Source organism: Diadema setosum, chromosome 3 (assembly GCF_964275005.1).
Source record: "Diadema setosum chromosome 3, eeDiaSeto1, whole genome shotgun sequence".
Taxonomy (NCBI): Eukaryota; Metazoa; Echinodermata; class Echinoidea; order Diadematoida; family Diadematidae; genus Diadema; species Diadema setosum.
The window spans coordinates 7,516,687-7,535,694 of NC_092687.1; the positions used below are offsets into that span (position 1 = coordinate 7,516,687).

At 37.8% G+C, this 19,008-nt stretch overlaps 1 protein-coding gene across 1 annotated transcript in view; it reads left to right on the forward strand.

Annotated features, from left to right (window-relative positions):
* Positions 1 to 1,128: 1,128 nt before the first annotated feature.
* Positions 1,129 to 19,008, forward strand: part of LOC140226703 (uncharacterized) — a 35,082-nt gene continuing 17,202 nt past the window's right edge. Inside the window, exons 1-9 of the mRNA XM_072307143.1 lie at positions 1,129 to 1,159; positions 9,826 to 10,047; positions 10,605 to 10,919; positions 11,253 to 11,300; positions 12,099 to 12,194; positions 12,923 to 13,244; positions 13,831 to 14,030; positions 14,795 to 14,860; positions 16,608 to 16,980. Coding sequence (XP_072163244.1) covers positions 1,129 to 1,159; positions 9,826 to 10,047; positions 10,605 to 10,919; positions 11,253 to 11,300; positions 12,099 to 12,194; positions 12,923 to 13,244; positions 13,831 to 14,030; positions 14,795 to 14,860; positions 16,608 to 16,980 — 1,673 coding nt within the window. The remainder of the gene's footprint in view (positions 1,160 to 9,825; positions 10,048 to 10,604; positions 10,920 to 11,252; positions 11,301 to 12,098; positions 12,195 to 12,922; positions 13,245 to 13,830; positions 14,031 to 14,794; positions 14,861 to 16,607; positions 16,981 to 19,008) is intronic.

The window sequence follows — 19,008 nt, forward strand, 5'->3', positions numbered from 1 at the left end:
GCACAAGAGCTACAGTTCAAACAAAAAGGGGCATGATATGCTCGGTTGTGTGGGGGATCACATGAAGTGGGTGTTGCATTGCTTTGAGAAAGCCTAAATTAAGGGAATGGGAAACTGAGGTAAGATAGTGATCGAGCGAAAGCCGTCCGCAGCAATATTAAGTGACAGCAACGTTTTGGCGGAATAACGGCCTAAAACACCAACGAATCCATGACCACAATAATTTCATAATTCTATTGATAAGCTAAGGCTCACCATTATACCAAACAGACCCCATCAATCATAAAATTAAAGATCGGTTGTATTTTCACCAGATTTGCACATGGCTGCAGGTGCGGGAAAAACAAAAGAGAAAAAAAGAAATGAGGAAAGTTAACAGATGAAAAACGAAACACCACAGGCTATACACTCCGGCGTAATCCCTGCACTCCCTCGAACTATCCACAACAACGTGAACGTGTTTATTTTTTTTTCTTTGTTTGTTTTTCTTTCAATCTTTTCAATCAAACGAGATGCTTCATATAAAGCGTTTGTAGAGCAATTGGTTTCTCAGTGACTATTAACACCACCATCAGCTGAAGCACAACTATCGGTTTGATTCAGAAATTTGATGATGATGCGTCTTTCAACAGCCTTTTAGTTTGAATTTTCGTCATATTCTCATCACGCACGCTGGCGTTAGTTTTATCCAAAAATTTGTTTCGTTGATTTTTTACAATTTGAATTCTGAGAATAATTTAATTGAAGTTCAGCCTCTCATCTTGAATCAAGATTTGATCGATTGTTGAAAATTTTAAACTGTTCATTTTTAAACCTTTTTACGCCAACTGTATTACTCTCGAGCATTTTCTGTCGAAATACGTCGGACTATTTTAATTAGTGGTATAATTATGCCTTATGACGTTTGACTTTGTGAGAATTTTTAAAGCGAGGAAGGGATCGGCAAAGAAGCGACTGATATGTTGGAAATGATTGAGTGAGTTCCAATGCCCATTGTCGTAGCTCTAATCTTGTTTCTTGAATGTTTTTGAATTTGCAGAGCGATCAACAAGGAGCGGGGAGGGCCTCGGAGAAAACTCTGTTTGATTTGACTTGCACTTCATCGCATATTAAATCTGTCCAGTAATCATGTTCCATACTTCTGTACTAATCATCCTCGGTGAGTAGCATCATTTCCCATGTCTCTTTGTCATTCGTAAAATTCATTCTAAAGCTTGATTTTGATTGTATTTTGTCTCCTTTTTACTCTGATTTTTTTTTTTTTTTTTATTGAATTATCTAAATCTCTGGTCCCTTACATGCTTGAGTTCATCTTAACTTCAATGCCCTTGCAGCATTAAAAACAATGAACATGGTCTTCATCCCACTCTGGTATTTGTCACCATTTTGGTGGTGACTAAACGGTTACAGTTCGGTATTCCGAAGGTTCGTTATTCCGAAGGTTCATTAATCCGGAAATGTGATAAGCTTTGTTATTCCGAGGGTTCATCAATCCAAAATTAAATAAGGTCCGTTATTCCGAAGGTTCGTTAATCCGAAAATGAATCAAACTCGTTATTCCAAAGGAAGGTTCGTTACGGACCCTATTTCACCGTCGGATAAACGAGCCTTCGGAATAGCAAACCCTAATTCATTTTCGGATTAACGAACCTTCGGAATAACGAACCTTCGGAATAATGCCACAAATATTCGGATTAACAAAACCTTTTTCATTTTCGGATTAACGAACCTCTAGGTATAGGGAGTTTGTGTGTTTCAGATCAAAGAACCTTCGGAATAACAAACCTTCGGCATAATGAACCTTCGGAATAACGAACAGCACCCACTAATAACATATACGGATACAATAAAAAAAAAAAAATGTGTTTACATGACAAGTTAGACCTTCTTAGAATTTGGAAACGTCTAGGAGTATCAAATGGGGGACTCGATGTCGGTTGACTTCAGGATAAAGGCTTTCACAGTGCGAATCATATGTGACCGTGCACCTCAAAACGAACATAAAGTCGCACACACTGATTTTGCGTGAGGACTGAAAATAAGTGAAATGGGTCAACCTAGCCGAACTTGACTTTTTTATATTTTCTGAAAAAGCGGGTAGTCTTTTACATTATGCTAAAATTTGGTATCACAAAACGGGCAGGAAAGTGTGTTTTTTTAGCAGTTTATCTCGAACATTTTTGGTAGAATAGTGTGATTAGGTGTGTCTTTAGAATCCCTTTTTCATTTCTGAAAAACCCTGTCCACACTCTTTACTTTCAACTCTAATAACTTTTGAAAGGATAGTGCCACTGCTTTGAAAGTTGGCATTTGTTATGGACAGAATGTGTTCATGAGGCATGCTTAATTTCAATTTAATTTGCTAATCCCTTCATTGTTGTTACTCTGGTGGTTTACTTCCTGCTTTTTGTCCCTTTCATCGCACAGCCAGCACGGTTTGGCAGAGATGAAGCGCTTGAATAGACACTGTACTTCAGAGCCTCTTTTCTCAGTTCACACTTTTCCCGAGTTTGTGCTTTCTTTCCAATACATTGTATTTAGATAGGTTAGGAGAGTCCATTTGATTTGAGTTATACATAATTTTAAAGCTTAAAGTCTGCTCTTTCAGAATATGGTCTTAACAAAAATTCATGTCTGGCGACTTTTTGTGTGTTTTGAGGTGCAGGGTCACATATCATTTTGTCGTTACTTTTTTTTTCCATCGCAGTATCCTTTTCTGCGATATGTAAAGCTTCTTACCAGGACTGCTGTAATATAACGGTATAACAGTATCTTGAAGTATTGCTAAGAAGTGCTGGAATCGATAGTAACAGTTGGTTTGTGTGGTTTTTTTTTTAACAGATGAAATACGGAATCGATTTGTTGTAAGTGGATACGTAGGAAGAATTCATTGCTTTCTTTTATAAGAAATATACTTTATTCGCAAATAGATTATTGATATAATCGCAAAGCGAGACAAAGATGACATGTTGAATACACTGGACGCAATGAGTAATTTTCAACTTTTTCTTCTTGTTTCTTTTTACCTGCTAGTAATGAAAATCATTATACCGGAGGTAAACACAAGTTTTTACAATCCATTAACAGGTTAATCCACCATATATTTGTTAATATGCGAAAGTTTTCTATTTTAATCCTACTTTACACACTTTTGTGGCATAGCAAATATTTATTAGGATGATATCAGTTTATATTAAACTAGTTTATCTTCTTACTTCCAAAGTCTCGTTAAAGGTCCTGTTTACCTTTCGGAGCAGTGAGTTGAAAAAAAAAATGTTCGAGATATCTCATTTGATGCATATGTGTAGGTCAGCTGTATCACAAAACATCCTACTACATAAAATTTTTGCAATAAAGCCTAAAATATAAGAAGGTATCACTATTTTTCTCATTGAACCCTACTGTAAACGATTTAATCTGGAAACATTTCTATTATATCTATTGTTAATATTTTGTATATTTTACAACATTTAACATCGATTATACGGGTTCAAATTTTTGTCCCTAACTCATATTTTGAAACTATTATTGAAGCGCTAATGCTGGGTTTTCGTTTCATCTGCAAATGGTAGATTATGCCTTTAAACTTAGATAAACCTCACCTACTATACGTCAAATCTTATGTGCTTATCCATCTCCTCCTTTCTTGAAACACAATTATGAATTTCCAGGAGGTATTATGTAATGTAAATAAAAGGACGAAAAAACAAAACAATAAATGAATGTTAAAAGTGGGATACTTTGCCCAACCCGTATTTCACAAGTGGGCCAAGTGTGAAGAAGAGAAGGGTGACGCCATCAACCTACATTTCGAGTATTCCATCGAACACCATCCCCAGCAGAGATGAATGCAACGATTGTTCAAAGGAAATGTGCTGGGTTGGGCAATGGACCGTTTTATGCCCTCTTTGAACCAAATTCGTGTGTGCATTGATGTGTGTCAATACTCTCTTTAAAATCGTTTAATTGTATAATATCTTATGTTGTAGTAGTTGTTGTTGTTGCTGTTGTTGATTATGACGTAGTGGTTGTTGTTGCTGTTGCTGTTGAGCGTGAGGCTGCCATGTTATTATAGTTGTACTTAAGAATGTAACTCAATACTCAAATTGAGCAGAGTGTTGCCTATTAGTATCGTAGAAATTAAGTTGAAAACGAACTAAGAGCATGAATTAAGTGCAGCATGACTTTTTACTCTCATTTTGCTACAAGTACAGCAAACATAAAGCTGAATTTGTAGTTTGTTCTGTGTGCAGTGGTGGATCCAAAGGGGGCGCACCTGGCGCGCGCCCCCTCTTTATTTGTTGTTAAAACAAAAGAAATAAAAACCAAAAAATGGGGGGGGGGGCGGGGCACGAGCGCCACTTCAATTTTGTAAAGGCGCCTCCCCTATAACGGAGTTCCTGGATCCGCCACTATGTGTTTGTGTGTGTGTGTGTGCGTGTGTGTGTGTGTGTGTGTGTGTGTGGAGGGGGGGGGGGGGGAGGGGGGATCATGTCAAAAGCCGACCTACATGACCTGGTGATTGTACAACAGCTGATTTCTTCAACCATGATCATAGAAAATGCAAGTAAAAACCAAAAGAGTATAAAAGGGTCATCTGCTTTTCTATGACTTAATTGACTGCTGTGTGTGTATTTTGACACAACAAGCTTCCAAGAACCTCGAATTTGGAAGAAAGGGTACTGATGGTATTAATGAATTTCTTACTTATGTCATTTATTTGTTTCTCATTAAAATCTGTTGATGCAGACTGAACTGTTACCATCACCGTTGATGTTGCCATACTGAATACTATCATTGGAGATTCATATTATGATTTTTCGACGCCTAAGAAAGACGCCGGGGGAGGGGGGAGGGGGAGATGAGAATTGCTTTGCCTATATACACTGTAGATTTAACACCATGGGTGTTAAATCTAACACCGATCAAGTTTCAATAGAGGACCACACTCACAGGTGTAGAAAATGTATTGTGATGGTGTTAAAAAGTGTTCACCTGGCACTTCGTGGTGATAATTTGACACTGTGGCTGGTGATATTTTTGACACTGCGCTAGAGTTAATTCAATAATGACACCGCATGGTGTTGATTTGATATTGGCTGTGTTAATTTCCATGGTATAACACCCGTCCAGCTTCAATAGGAGACCACACAAAATGGTGTTACTGTGGTGTAAATGTGTTTACACATTTTTTTCAAAAATCAAGTACTTTATCGGTAAATTCTTTATCGTCTTGTTCAAATTCAAAATCAACAAGAAGTGCAGTAACTAAGAAACTATTCAAAAAACAATTTTATATTTTGAAATGATACCCGGAGGTGTTAATCTAACACCATGAATAAGCACCGGAAATTTAACACCAGCTCGGTGTTTCATATTTAACACCGGACTTTTTGCAGTGTAGGATTCGTAGTGTGTGAAACAGTATGTAGTTTGAGATCATACTTGAAATAGGGTCCTTTGACAGTGTGAAAACAGTCAGTAAAAAAAAAAAAAGGGGGGGGGGGATGAGAATATTGCGTCTTGCCGCACAAAGTGGGCACAAATCTTATATAGTTGTGACTCTGCTGCTATTTGCTCAACACTCGTCTTGTCGTTATGCTTATGATAAATAGATGCACGTAAATAATTCACGCATGCTGCGATATTGTTGCATCGCGGTGCTACCGGATCAGTGCCTCAACGAAACAGACATTATGAAGAGTGTGCATACAATGCGTGGTACGGGAGCCTTTCTAAAGAGCTATCATGATATGCATTTTTCTCACGTGCTAGCTATCCCAATCTTGATTGGTTGCCTTGAGGCTGCTGTCCTTGCGTGCAGGTCAGAAAGATAGTATTCATAGAACGTTACTATGTGAGGAGCAATGCTCTCGATATGCTGCGAGTTAATGCAGGGTTTTCATGGAAGCTGTAAAAGGGGGCCGGGTTGAAGAAACACTTCTAAGTCTGCTGTTTGTAACTGATTTGCTCGTGCTATCAGGCACAAGGACGTATATCTCTAGAGTTAAAAATATGCGTTGGATACTTTAAAAGCATATAGATTAGACAATTTTAATGGATAATGACTTCTTTTGTTGGAAATTGATAGAGATAACTATCCTCAGGTTTGGGAAAGGACACTTCAGACATATCTAAGTTATATATCGGCTTGAAAATTTTACTTATTTTGATTAAAAGAGTATTGCTATCCTTCATGTCTGCAATCATATTGACATGTTTAACATCTAATGGCATAAAGTTGAAATTTCGTCAGTTGTTACACGTATCATTTCATTTTTATTTCATTTCCGGCCAAAGCATGATTGCATAAAAACAAATTAAGTACAATGTAACTTTTGAATATCCAAATGAAATTTGAATAAACGTCATTTGTTTACATGAAACAATAAACATACTTTAGTTGAAGAAATACATGGACAAAATGTGACTGAATCATAACAAAGAAAAGGTCGGAAATGAAGGGGACTGCTAAAAAGCCAAGCTTGTAGAATGAAATCCCCTCGTGAGTAGTGAAAATTGTAGTAATAACGTACACGACTGATGAAAAATAGATTGAAAGTGGAAACACTATCAGTGCATTAATTTTCATAAATTATCACATGAACAGTTACTGTTCGATAATCGAATCCCGGAAATCAGCAAGAAACTTCAAAACGTTTTAACTTCACTCTTTGTTTTGTTTTGTTTTGTTTTTTTTTTTTTTTTTTACTAGATGTCAGCAATTCAATAGCTTGTGCTAATTTTACTGGTTTTTTTTTTTTTTTTTTCTGGTTATTTCTTAAATAACCCCAAAGTCATTTGTAAGACGCATCTATGCCTAAAATCAGCTCAATCTCAATCAGACGTCAGATAACATACACTCGTGTCAAGATTAGAGCTTGGCAAGTGCTATTATCAGTCTGTTTCCAGATTTCGATCTTCCAATTCTCTTCAAGGCCTCTTTCCCTTGCCTTCTCCCTGACCCCCCCCCCCCCCCGGCCTTTCTTTTCTTATTCATTTCTGTAAATACTAATTCCATCATAGGTGAGGCGGGTGAACGTTGGTGCCTCTTTTGGTGCCAGGGGATTTTTCATGTGATCTAGCCTCATTACTTTTACAAAAGACGCTTAAAGATAGGTCATCCCTATTGCATACATTTTTATTTTTTGAAAATTTGGTGAGAACACTTAGGTATTGAGGAAAACAGTATTTGGAAACCTCTTGTAAATTTTGAACTCAAGAGGATCTTTATTTGTGGAGTTAAATTTACCGTTAAGATTCGAATAATTATTTCGTACCAAGAAAACAATTACAAAAATAAACTACTAGTGTAGTTTTACAGACCTGTGTGATGCACTTATGTAGTTCATGTAAGTGGTGTGTTGTCATTTGACATAGGTAACAAAGTAAAAGAAGTTAGTGAATTCTTCCTTTCTGGCAGCTTTAATATGCATAGCTTCTAAATAAAGTATAAATATCAGAATTATTACAACCGCAGGAGGATTAATATACGCAGCTGTGCCTCGTAGACAGAATACGTTGCGGTGAGCATTTGGTGCATTATTTGAATTTTACCGGCTAACAACCTTCAAATATCACAAAAATATTATAGCTTTACAATAATCTTGTCATTCTGGTGGAATATATCATGTTCTGTGCTATTTGGGAAGGAATACAAGGGATGGCTCATCTTTACTCTCAAAGTGTGTGCTTGTGAAGTAATTGAAATCTCGAACCAACTAGGCAAACCCCGTGACAATTTGTGTCATAACTACATTTTGAAGACCTGAATATAAAAACGACCCAAGTCCAATTTTTGGCCAAATTCAGTTTGACATGGGAAATTGTAGCTTATGCATCGACTCATCTTCTGTATAAATGATAAATCCTAATTACCCCCGCAAGTGCCTGAAATGAATGAGTTAAATCTTATATGAATGTAAGAATGAAGGACTTGGGTCATTCTTACATTCATATTATAGCGCCCTCTCTCGTCCTCCTCTCATCTCTATAGCAGAATATCATATGAATCAAAGAACGACCCAAGTCCATCACACAAAATGGCCTCTCCACAATTACTGTAAATGTTAATTGTCATAGATATGTTCTAATTTGTATATACAATGTTGCCTTCCCATCACAGTTAAATAGAATATTATTGGACAAATAAAAAAGATATGAAGTTGTTGTTGTTGTTTTTTTTTTTTTCAAGTTTACTCGAAATGGTATTCCATGGACTTGGGTCGATCTTATATTCAGATACTCATATGTTTTGTGTGAGTGTGTGTGTGTGTTTTTTTTTTTTTTATCAGTCATCTCTTGGACATTGTTACACATTGGTGTTTTGAGAGTGTTTTGCGATAATTCTCGTCCCTATTCTATTTGACACAACAGTTTCAAATGAGAGCATACACGTTGGAATGCAGCAAAGCTCCTTTCTAGTTTACTCGAGATGGTCTTCCATGGACTTGGGTCGTTCTTATATTCAGATACTCTTTTGTGTGTGTGTGTGTGTGTGTGTGTGTGTGTGTGTGTACCTCACCGAATTTGCGATTAGGTAGGTGACGGTTACCCTGTTGTGGAATATTGAATAAGTGTACCTGAATATCAGAAAGGCCATATTCCAAATCTGGCTATCGCCTTTGGAGAACCTTTACGAAGCCATGCAATATTATCGATAATCAGTTTAGTGACTGTTTTAATTTTAAGTATGTATAAATAACACTCCAATAACTGAAAAATAAACACCCCCCCCCAAAAAAAAAAAAAAAAAAAAACATTACTAAGAAGTTATGTATTCATTCTACTTTTTCTAAATTTTCTCTGATAGACTAAGGTCGTTCTTGTACTCAAGTACTCAAATTGATATCATTTTTTTTTTTAAACCCTACACGCAAATCATGTAACTAGCATGTTTGGCGCTGACTGCAAGATGTGAAACAGCGCCCTCAGTGTCTTGCCTTGGAGCGCGAGATCTCTGCAACCAACAACCCAGCTGTCGCTTAGCACTTCCGGTCTTGACTCGGTCGTGCGGAAACGTTGGTAAGTTTCCAGGAGCACTGATAAAAAAAAAAAAAAAAATCAACAAAATTCTGAAAGTACGTCAATTAAGAACAATAAGTACGATAAATACCCCCCCCCCAAAAAAAAAAAAAAAAAAAAAATGGTTTTCCGTGGGGGAAAGGTCGTAACCAAAAATAAAAAAAAATAAATAAATAAATAAATAAACAAATAAGTAGATAAATGAATGAATAGATAAATAATACAGCGTCAATAAAGATTAAAAAAAATAATTATGAAAAATAATAACATAAATGGCAGCAATGTTTGTGGATGAGAAACATTCCTGCCACTTTTTTTTTTTCTACGTCGTTAAAAAAAAAAAAAAAAATTGCATAAAAAAAGGAAACTGACAATATCTTCTCCATACATGCCATAATGTGAGCCAACTTATTATGTTAATTATAATCTTCTGCACTCTACACCAGTTTGAAATGGGCAGAGTATAAACGTGCAGGGTTGAGCCTAGTTTCTGTAGAGTGTGTTTGGAAAACTGTTTTCATGATTCAAGAGTGTTTTAATGACGACAATAACATTTTTTATTACTTGCCCTTACTAATCAGTCTATCTGACTTCTGCACCATGTAATCTTCGAAATAACCTCGTCATCGCTATCAAAATGAAACATAGATGGTCACTCTTTTCACAACTCCATCTATTGTTATTATTACATTAGATATGTAAATCTGCTTAAGCAGCAGGTATCCGTAGCCCTGTCGTGAAACGATGACGAATTTATACGTCACAACAAATGTTTTGTTCCACGTCATCACCATCTCGCAGACGACTCCACCTGCCATGCCACGGGTAGCGATCTGAGTGATTGCGTGATCACCCTCCAGTACCTGAGCTGGAACATACCCGTCATGGACGCCTATCATAGCTGCACCTGTAACGAGACCAGCCCGGACTTCCAGCAATGTACCTACCAGAGGCGGCTGGTGGCCGACAACCCTTGCCGGGAGGAAACGGCAACGGTAGTCCTCCCGCCTTCGGGCAGCGTCCGTGAGTAGGGGCCGTATTCCATTTAACCCTTTCTGCGCCAAGGAGACAAATATTATCATCATTGTTTTTCAGTAGGCAATATTCAATTATGTACATTATTCGCGTATTAATATAATTACAATAATAGAATTTATGATAATTATCTGCACACTCAACAATGTGTATACTGTTTGTGAGCCTTTCAATAATCTTATAGTACCGTCATGCAGACTGGAATCGCACAAAAAAAAAAAAAAAAAAAAAAAAACACTTGGAGCAATATTGATTAGTATGTGATTTCTCATGTGAAGATTATTAACAATTATATCTTTAAAAAAAAAACAGGCACATAATTCCATATTCAATCATAATTATGCTCTTTTCGGTCCAAATTCTGTGGTATATTCACAAGACATTGGTTGTTTTATGAATTTTTTTTTTTTAAGTCGCAACTCAATTGTAGAGTCTACAGAGTACAACAAGCCGATTCTTTTCGTAGACGACTTTAAAGAAATTCTTTTATATCAGGTGTACATGACTTGTATAACACTTTATCTCCCACCAACACATGAAATTAGCCTCTTCACCAGGCATTATAACAGAGGAAACGTCCTTGAGCAGCTCTCTAGCCATGTCTACCGCGGCCCCGCTGGATTGCCTAGAGGCCATCGAAGAGTGTGAGCAGGACGGGACTTGCGCAAGGGCTCTAAACGCCTTCTACGAAGACTGCACGAGCCGGAAGGGGCGGTGCCGTCTCACTTCGGAGGAGGAGCTTGAGTCTTGTACGTCATCGTTGGGACAGCTGGATATTTCGCTGCTCCAGTGTACCTGCGATCGAAACCAAAGATTGTGCAAGCGGCGCAGGAAAAAGATTCAGCAAAACCCGTGTATTGGTAGGTGTGATTACGTGATCTTCTGAAATATGCACATTTTTGTCTTTATTTCCAAGTAGGCTGAACATTATGAATTGTGTTCGGTTTATCCCTCAAATAAAACAAGGACAGTACAACAATGAATAAATCTGTGTGCGACAGTGAATAAATTGATGATTATAATATTGTAAAATCATTGTTAATTAATTTTGTTTTCGTTTTGTTTTCTTTTTTGGGGGGGGGGGGTGGGGGGAGTATCATCCCAAACAAAGCAGGGAGTCGAGCGAACAATAATAAAACTATTCTTGCTATATTGTCCACTCTGTATCACTGTCTCAACTTTTGCTCATACAGTAGGGGGGACCGTCGAGCAAACGACGACATCTCTTGCCAAGACAGAAGGTAAGGATATATATATATATATATATATATATATATATATATATATATTTCTTTTTTTTTTACAGATACAACGCATGACAAATCTATACAAGTAAAAAAAGAAGCTAAACCAAAGCCAAAACAATTAAAGGTACAGTTTACCAATCGGAGCAGAGATTTTAACGTTATGTTCGAGTTATCATGTTGGATGCATATGTGTCGGTCAGTTGTATCACAAAACATCCTACTATAATAGATTATCCACATTTTGCAATAAACTCTAAAATATAGGGAGATACAACAGGGTTTTTTTTTTTCTAAATAAACCATAACTGTAGACGGTTTAGTCTAGAAACACTTTTATTGTAACTACTGTTCACATTTTGTATATTTAACAATAATCAACATTACCTTGATTGGGTGTTTTTGTTTTGTTTTGTTTTGTTTGCTGTTGTTGTTGTTGTTTTTTTCCTGGTCTCTATCCCTAACTCACATTCTAGAACTTAAGCTATTTAGAAGCAAAAGCTGGGTTTCTGTTTCATCTGCAAAACGAGATACTTTTTCTTTTTAAGTCGAGATATTTGGGATTGCCGACATCTGCTGAAAAAACAAAAACAAAGAAACTAAAAAGTGGCAAGGAATATTCTTTTAACCATAATCTCACACAATATCCTTTATTATAGTACAGATGAGTTACCATTCGGAAGGTTTTATTTTGCTTTGTGTGATGGTAGACTTACCTTAGAAATAATATGTTTAGAAATAGCGTTCAGCCCCTTTTGCGATAAAACTCTCTACTAACTTGTCAAATGCCGCCAGTGGACACACCACCATCGGAGATCGAAGAAGAAGACGACGGCGGGTTTGATGTCGGGGCGATTGTGATAGGACCAACAGGCGGATATAACAATGGAGGTAGGAAGTCACGAATCCTTTCTAAATATTTTTTTTTTTTTGTCGTTTATGTCGTTAGTGTTTATTTTTTGTTAATCGTTAGCTTTCTGGAACTGATGATGAAATGGCGTTTTCAAGCCAGATATATTGATAGATAAACTCTAACATAACCCCAACGGTCTGATAATGCACAGTTTCATGTGCAGTATGGTGAGAAAAGAGAATTCTCATTGATCATAAATTTTCATTATTTAACATAAAGACTATTTCTCGTTTCACTTGATGTGTTAATTAAACAACTGGAATTTCCTCAAGGGCTATACGTTTTTGTGGCAGCGTAGGCCTACACTGTTTTCATTCTTCGGCGGTTCCAAAGGACTCCTGGCAACGCTTCTTCACCACCAAGTTTGGACACCAACTGCTATTCTTAGTTCAAGACGTCGAAAGCTATGACGTATTGTTTTATGCCCAAGCTCTGGTATCGTTGAAACGCACTGACGTCATCTTTATTCTGTCCTAGAATCGAAGTGACGCGATCTGGATTTTTTTTTTTTTTTCACTGGACGCTCTAGCGAATAGTGAGATGACGTCATAATATATCAGTTCGTTCTGTATTGTTTGCTAATCTAAGCCTCGTAAATATTTTTTCTGTCTGTTGATGAGTTACAATGAATTTGTTTCTTTTTTTAAATTTAATGACACCTTCTTTTTTTTTTCCATTTTTTATCTATCGTGGTGTCTTCACGAAGAGAGCACTTGCGTGGGTGCCCTAACGCAGTGTACAGGAAACGACCGCTGTAGGGAGAGTTTGGGCGACTACCTCAAGCGCTGCCGACCGGATGACGTCACGGGTCACTGCAACCGCGAGTCGTGCCGACACGTTATCCGCCATTTCTTCAGCCAAGTCTCGCCACTCTACACGCACGCGCTGGTCTACTGCCGCTGCGAGAAAGACGATGTGAAGTGCGAGGCGGTCCAAGACGGGCTCAACCCGCCATGTGCAGTGTCGGAGACGCCAACACCAGACTGCCAAGATTTGGTAGAGAGATGCAACGCAGACGCGACTTGCAGGTGCATCTACACCGTGGGCGTGACCTATTGTGCCTATAGACGAATTTCCGTGACGTCAAAATGGCGCGTTGTCTGAAAGGAAAAAAACAAAACAAAAAAAAAACAAAAAAACAAACAAAACAAATTACGTGCGTAGCGTTTAATTCCTAGCGGTACACGTACTGCATACCAGTATGAGAACCCACAATCACAGTTTTTGCCCCTCAGCATGGCTTGCTGACGTCATTGGAACCTCGTCTATATAGTAATGTCTTTAAGTTTACAATGTAGAGTTGATGAAGTGATTCAACGTTTTCGTTAAGTGTAATGCATCGAAATTTCCTCGAAGTCGAGCAAATACGCTATGTAGAGATAATTTAATGATATCAAATGGGATAGAAATTTGGTACCTAAAATAGGCCTACTTCTTTGTAACTAAATTCGTTATGGCTGTGTTCGTTAACAGGAGCGCACTGTGCATACATCACACACATGTAACATAGAAACGTTTCATACAGTGTGCATTAATTTTGTGTCATTGAACTTGAACTTTAATAATAAATACCATTAAACTTGAAATTAAAATTGAACTTCAAAATTTCAACAGGTCCGCGTACGCCAACTACAAGGAGCTATGCCAGCCGAGTGCTGCCACGGAGACGGGGTGTAAATACCCTTACGGGGCCTGCCGCACCGCCCGGGTGGCCATCTTGGGAACAGTCATAGCATCGAGCTGCAAATGTGTCAGTAACAGCACAGATACCTGTCGACTACATCAGAACATCACTTTCGAGAACAGATGCTTCGGTAAAATAATAGTTACTTTTATTTATTATTATTATTATTATTATATTATATCATTATCACATAATTATTCTAAAGTATTTGAAATATGCCAGGTTGCTAGGTTGTGCTATTTTAGAATAGAAGTTGTTATAATTTTGTATGATTATTTCGATTACATTTTGATATGGTGTTACAATAGGCCTAAATATAATTTCTACAAGCGATAAAGACTGCCACGACTATGACTATGTTTACCTGGTAAGAGAGAAGTGCGTGGTTGAACCTTATTGTCACTTTTCTTCCCATTTTTGGGTATGTGCTTCACTGGCTGAAACACTGATTATGAAAAGAGACTATAATGGTGACCTCCGACCAGTTCGTCGACTTTCGCCATTCAGCAGTCAGGTGGACATCAGGTGGACTTTTTTTTATGATTTCATGAAATCAAATTGTACTTTGTCGTCTTTTTTTTTTTCGAAATCAAGCATTTATTTCCTCGCTGGAAGCAAAAGTCTTTGGGCAAATCAGGATGTACAAACTCTTGAGTGAGTTTCAATAAATATGTCTGCAAAGACTGCTTTTAAAGTGCAATTAGATATGAGCAATTAGCTATGAGATATGACTGTTTGGCTTAACGATATTTTCAGCGTTTCCTCACAAAAATGCCAAAAACCCTACTTTTCTATCAGAGAACTTTAATGCCGTCAAAACCCAAACATATAAACAAGTGAAAATTATACACTTCTAAAAGTAACCTAAGAACTTTGCATGCTCGTTATTTTTAGAAAGGGCCACCAAGGAGTACTTCTCCTCAGTCCCACCCACTGACATGGTGGAGGTAGCTCCAACAGGTAAGTTCATTTGTACTCTTTCACCACTTATATTCATCTCTGAATAGTTGGTTGACCTGTTGTGTCGCGTTACAATATCTCCACACTGTATCACATGACCGAATCCTCGGCTTGATCCCCTTCCTTCCAAAACCATGCACTCTTCATTTTCCAGAGCAGATTATTCATGATGATGTTGCTTCTTACTCTACGGCAATCAAAATCTGAGGTCTCAGAGTGTGCAGAAGCAACAAATGTGACCCTCTTAGAAAACAATTTTTGGTGTTGATGATTGTTTGTTTGCCTTTTGTTTGTTGTGCTCGTTTTGCTGATTGTCAATTGTTTTGCTTTTGTTTGTCTTACTTGTTTTGTTGTTTGTCCCCTGGAATATTGAATGTTCACGAGCTGTGAGCTAGGTAATAGATGAACCGGAGGACCCTCTTTGGAAATGTTCTGCTTCTTTAATATTCGCCGCCTTCCCAACAAAAACAAGGAACATTTTATTTACCATAATCCTTTTTTTTTTAATCAAATGCCTCGTTCATGTATTGTCTGGTGTGTTAATTCTTGGTAATTTTTTGTTATTGAGATCTTGTCCGATTCCTACAAGAAAAACATTTCCCAGACGTTACAAGATGCACCCTCAATAAGAGTAAAGTAAAAAAAAAAAAACTTTCACTATTAATCGACCTGTTGTTTAACACTCTCTGCCTATAATGCGTAACACAAGAATTGTTTTCCTTAATACCCTTGCTGGCGTTTTTTTTTTTGTTTTTTTTTTTACACTTTATAGAGTAAACTATATGCAAATGTGGTAAAAGCTACAACTACGTTTGACATCAACAAAACAGACGTTTGCTTGCTTCTCTCTTTTTTTTTTTTTTTTGCTATAAGCTATAAACGTCTTTCATGCACAACTGTTTTGCACTCATAAATGTATACTTAATGATGCTGAAATTCGCACGGACACACTCCCCCGTTGATCACTTCGGTGTTTTCCATTATGTCGAGTTCGCGTGTGCATCATCAGCCGTGGGTCAGATTCCTCTTACTCTACACCCTATAGGGATCTTGAGCACAGCATGTTGTGGACAACGTGTACAAGCAATTTGACACTGGTAAAAGCAGAATTGAAGGCAAATAATGCAAAAGCATGCGATGCGAAAGCGAGTCAGGGTACGCATGTATGCGCTGTGCTTTAAATCCTAATGCCACATTTCGTTCAAAAATTCCACAGCACAGGTTATGCTTAAAATCGTAATGCCACATTTCGTTCAAAAATTCCACAGCACGCATGCAGACATACGAATGAAATTAAAAAAAAAGTGAGAGGGTGATCACGTATTCCACCTTTAATCCAGTACATTAAAATGTTACCGGAAATAGCGTTACAAGGGTGTGAGTGATTGCGACACGTTGAATTATTAAGGTGCTGTCAAATCAACGGAATCGTCACAGTTTTACGTCACCGGCCATAAAGAACTCATATAGCATGCCACCTTTGTCTGTGTCACCAAGGAGCTTGAAGCTCCTAATTGTTTCCACTCAGTAATGATGTGCCACACGCAACTCACACTCATCGACGTTTTGATTCATTGAATAAAACAACAGCACTGAAATTGAGCACGTAATCTCCGTATGTAAGGCACTACGCACCATCTATGCACATGCACAGGAACTTTATGAACGTTTCCCGCGCTTAATTTCAAGGGCCCGCAGGGACATTCATGGAAAGTATAAACCAGGTGTGTTTTTCACCTGTTGTCAGAAAATGATGATAGCTCTCCTGACGCCGTTAACACAACAGCGATTTCGTTTGCCACAACCATTTGCACTACACCGCAACCCGAACCGGAACCACCAGTCGAAGAAGACGATGGCCCGCCTACCTACCACCGCACACCGCTCCCCCATCAGCACGTCGGCATCGACGTTGACGTGACTCGAGAAGAAAATGCCGATGTGGCGAGCAGTTCCACAGTTTCTACGACGCAGCACCCCTTGGAAGTCGACGACCCGTTACCTACACCGCCCGTCTCGCCGTGCCTTAGAGCACCATCGGACATTCGGCTGTCAAACCGACTCATTCTGAGGTGTATAATCCTGGGCTTCGAGAAGAATCGAAAACACCGCCACTTCTAGTGAGCCGACCAGTTACTACTGACGTCAACACAGTAGTTCGTGATCGTGTCTGACACCAGTTCAGCCCTGACAGCTCTTTGAATCTCCAGGAATCATCAATTGCCAGTCCAACGTTAGTCGAGACTTAATCTTCTTGTTTAATCACTGAAGGAAAATACTTCGAGAGCATCCACTGTGTTTAGACATTCATTGTATGATGGACGCGTCCAAACTAGAGCATATTTTTGAAGCTTCTATGACCAAAAAATTTAGCCTTGTCGCAACGACGACTTTATGCAGCGAAAACTTTTCCAAGTCGTCACTGCTTCTTCCTCTAAGAACGAACAAAGGAAACAAAAAAGAACAAACAAAACTGAACAAACATGTCCATGCCTCACCTAAATATGCGAAAATATCGTCTTCTGCAATCAGAACTGTGAAGGAACGAAAGAGAGACAAACCTACATCAGCCAAAATTGATCGATGAGCCGAGAAACTGCCCGGCGAGAAAATTGTAAATGAGCACGCACTTGATACTGTGGAGGGCAAGATGTTTTACCAATGAGATTTCACGATAAAATTGATTTGCAGGACACTCTGTCCGGACGTGCTTCGTACGATACAGAGTTTTCCTCGGTGTCACACTATACTCTCAACAAAATGATTACGTGATTACGGATGGCGAAATTTCTTAACCTCATAAACTCCCTGAATTCAATCAGACTCTGATACAATTTTATTTGTTTTTTTTTTTTCTGACATCTTTCAACCAGTCCGGAATTTCTCTTTGAGCAAATCCTTGTAGATATTTATGACTGATTCTTGATTAAATAATTTCAAATTTAGTAAATATACCTAGTCAAAACGAAAAAAAAAAAACGGTCATCTGTTTAACTTCAAAGTTGTGAATAAGGCAATGTCGAATTAACACGTTTACTTTTTTAAGGAAAAATGATCTATTAATTCATTACATTAATGTAGTTATGTATTTTAGGGTAATAATACTAATGATTTATGATATTAATACCAGTGATAATGATAATGATTATGATGGTTATACAAATCAATGATAATAATTGATTCGGGAGGATTTCATATTTTTACGGGCTGTGGGGTAGTATTCCGTATCAAAACGTATTATTGTTACATAATCTATCTGCGAAGAAGTGATACAAACGGTTGTGACGGCCACATAGTTTGAGTGAACATTACATAATGTGATGTTCGCATAATGATATGGGATACTATGACCTCTTTTAAAGTTTGCAACTTTGCAATTGATTCGACAATCTGTGGTTTCTGTATGAAGTCTGTGGGGGATGCCGTAGATTGGAGAGAAAGGGTATAGTAACTCATCGTGTGCTTTGAATCACCATAGCGTTTTATACATTAACTAAAATCCCTAAAAGAGAAATGAGTATCAAATTAGATAGAATTTAAACATATTCTGCTGGACTTATGATAAGGTAGACATGTAAAAGCAGCTTAAAATATTTTGGGAGGACCAAAATAACTTATGACGATCCATGTTTTAATAGATAAGAGAAATATGGATTGTGCGACCCGACAACAAAGAAAAAGAAAAGAAATACAAAATCATACAAAATGAGATCCAGTGTATCTGTCTTTTCCTTATATTCCATTTTTGTATGAGTGAACGTGAGTGTGCGTGTTACGTGCGAGTGTGAGTATTAAAGTGTACAATCTCTGCATGTGGTGTGTATGATTGTGTATTTTAAGATAAATTTATGTGCATGTAATATGCAATCAGTGAATCAATTTCCTTGAAATTTTGCTAAACATAGCTAAAGGTACTCAATGCGAAAAACTCTCAACAGGCAGGCTTGTCAATCTTTGATAGTATGCAAATTAATTGAAAAGACAATAAGATAATCAAGCATAGATATCAACTGCGGATTGACTGCAGTCAATATATTATGCAAATAGAATTGTTGACGAATGCTGCAGTGCGTGATGTACACAAACATACGCACACGTCACACAAGCACACACACACACACACACACACACGTATTATATTACATATG